Raw genomic sequence first — 2,710 nt, 5'->3', positions numbered from 1 at the left:
GATTTCTCGAGCCCGGCGCATCAGAAGTCACACGAGAGAGAGAGAGGGAGAGGCCAACGGAAAAGACAGCGGCCCCGGCGCCCCGTGTGGGCCGGCCGGCTCCTCCTGTTTGTTTTTAGAGAGAGAGAGAGAGAGAGAGTAGTGCAGGAGTACAGTGTGATTGCGGGCATGGAACGGGTGGATGGCCGCACACTTGCGCCTGCCTCCCTCATCCATCCGCATCTCTCCCCTCTCTCTCTCTCCCCCCTAGCAATCAACCCTAGTCTTAGCTTGGTTGACTCCTCCTACCTGGTTGGCATAGCTTATTAGCCTCTTCCTTCAGCCCCACTCTACCAGCTCCCGGCACAGCTCGTCGGCCGGTTGCTCCGATAGCTCAGCTCAGTCGATCAGCTACGCCTACCTCGGTTCTTGCTCACAATAGCCGCCTCCATGGTTCCACATCAGCGAGCCTAGCAAGTTGCTGTACTTCTACTACTAGTCCCCGGCCTCAGGACTCAAGGAGAGAGGCGTCCCCACCGCGGCTGGGCGTGGGTAGTGCAACTGCTGCGAATCTGCAAGTACCACCACCGCATGCAGCAGCTGCCGTCAGGCCAGGCTCACATGATCGGATCGCCCGTCCGCGAGATCTGATCCGTGTGTGTGTGTGTGTGTGTGTGTGTGTGTGTGTGTGTGTGTGTGTGTGTGTGTGTGTGTGTGTGTGGAGCTGATCAGGAATTCGGCGGCAGCTAGCTGGTTGGTTGGTTGATCGATCGAGGGGAGAGAAGAGAGGATCGAGATGATGCTCAAGGATTTCGCGGCAATTCAGCAGCAGCAGCAGCAGCAGCAGCTGGCCCTGGCCGCCGACGAGAACATGTCGAACCTCACCTCCGCCTCCGGCGACCAGACCAGCGTCTCCTCCCACCCCCTCCCGCCTCCTTCCAAGAAGAAGCGCAGCCTCCCGGGAAATCCAGGTGAATTCTCCTTCTGATCGACTTATTCAGCTATATAGAGTTCTTGATTTAGAGGATTTCATCGATCGATCAATTCGTTTTGCGGTGTAGACCCTGACGCGGAGGTGATCGCGCTGTCGCCGCGGGCGCTCATGGCGACGAACCGCTACGTGTGCGAGATCTGCGGCAAGGGGTTCCAGCGGGACCAGAACCTGCAGCTGCACCGGCGCGGCCACAACCTCCCCTGGAAGCTCAAGCAGCGGAACCCCAACGAGGTGGTGCGCAAGAAGGTGTACGTGTGCCCGGAGCCGGGCTGCGTCCACCACGACCGCTCCCGCGCGCTCGGCGATCTCACCGGCATCAAGAAGCACTTCAGCCGCAAGCACGGCGAGAAGAAGTGGAAGTGCGACAAGTGCGCCAAGCGCTACGCCGTGCAGTCCGACTGGAAGGCCCACTCCAAGGTCTGCGGCACCCGCGAGTACCGATGCGACTGCGGCACGCTCTTCTCAAGGCACGACTCTCCTTCTCCTCCATCTTCTTCTTCCCCGTCCTGCGCGCGCATGCCAGTGCCACTGCGGCACTGCCATGGCCATGCATGACATGCTGACGATGTGTGCGTGTGCGTGCATGCGTTGATTAATTGCAGGCGGGACAGCTTCATCACGCACAGGGCCTTCTGCGACGCGCTGGCGGAGGAGAGCGCGAGGGCGGTGGCCGTGGAGGAGCAGCAGCATCCGGGGATGCTCTACTCGCACGGCGGCGGCGGCGCGGCGTTCCAGATGCCCGCCGTGATGGACCCGTCGAGCTCGCTCGGTGGCGGGCACGGGCTGATCCAAGAACTGTGCCTCAAGCGGGAGCGGGAGCAGCAACAGCAGCAGCAGCAGTTCGTGCAGCCGTGGCTATCGGAGCAGCAGCAGCTGGAGATGGGCGGCGAGGGCGCCCAGGCCATGTTCGGGACGGCCAGGATGGAGCAGGAGTTCAACGCAAGCTCCACGCCGGAGAGCAGCACGCAGCCTGTGGGCATGAGCTTCGCGTCATTTCCCTCGTCGTCCGCGGCTCCCTCAGCGGCCGGGGCGACGGGCTCTTCTCACATGTCGGCCACGGCGCTGCTCCAGAAGGCGGCGCAGATGGGTGCAACGCTGAGCCGGCCGTCGGGCCAAGGCCAGATGGCGGCGAGCACCTTCAGCAGCAGCAGCAGCAGCGCCGCCATCACCAACGTCACCAACAATGCACCTGCAGCCGCTACTAGTAGCAGCGCGGCGACAAGCACCGCCGTCGGCGTGGGATTCGGGCACGCGTTCGAGGCGCCGGCTCACTTCGGGGTGGACCCGAGACCCACTGCCAGTCGTAACGCCGGCAATGCCGGCGCCAGCGGCGGAGGTAGAGGCAATGCCGGAGGCGCAAACGACGGCCTCACGAGGGACTTCCTGGGTCTGCGGGCCTTCTCCCACGGCGACATACTCAGCATGGCAGGCTTCGATCCCTGCATGCCCACGTCGGCCTCGGCAAGGGCGGCGTACGATCAGCAAGGGCCCCAGAGCAGCAACCCATGGCATGGCTAGTAATCAACCTCGCAATCAGCTGGCTAAGCTCACCATTGATGAACCCAACCATATCCAAGTTGATGATTTGATGCGGCGTGCAATGGACTAAAACATCATCAAGCGTCCGGCATTGCTCGATCATATACCACTTCAAGGTTAATCACACTGATCAGTAAGTTGGATTCAGCCTTCAGGTCGATAAAGCAAAATCAAGTTCTTTAATTTTGCTTGCTACTA

At 61.5% G+C, this 2,710-nt stretch overlaps 1 protein-coding gene across 1 annotated transcript; it reads left to right on the top strand.

Annotated features, from left to right (window-relative positions):
* The first annotated feature begins 78 nt into the window (after positions 1-78).
* LOC119267195 (protein indeterminate-domain 7-like) lies at positions 79-2,695 on the top strand. The gene is made up of 3 exons (XM_037548549.1): positions 79-950; positions 1,041-1,440; positions 1,576-2,695. The coding sequence occupies exons 1-3, from the start codon at positions 776-778 to the stop codon at positions 2,489-2,491; spliced, it is 1,491 nt and encodes a 496-aa protein (XP_037404446.1). The 5' UTR covers positions 79-775; the 3' UTR covers positions 2,492-2,695.
* Positions 2,696-2,710: the final 15 nt, after the last annotated feature.

Source organism: Triticum dicoccoides, chromosome 3A (assembly GCF_002162155.2).
Source record: "Triticum dicoccoides isolate Atlit2015 ecotype Zavitan chromosome 3A, WEW_v2.0, whole genome shotgun sequence".
Lineage (NCBI taxonomy): Eukaryota > Viridiplantae > Streptophyta > Magnoliopsida > Poales > Poaceae > Triticum > Triticum dicoccoides.
Note: the sequence above shows the minus strand (reverse complement) of the source record. Positions and strands in the feature narration are given on the sequence as shown.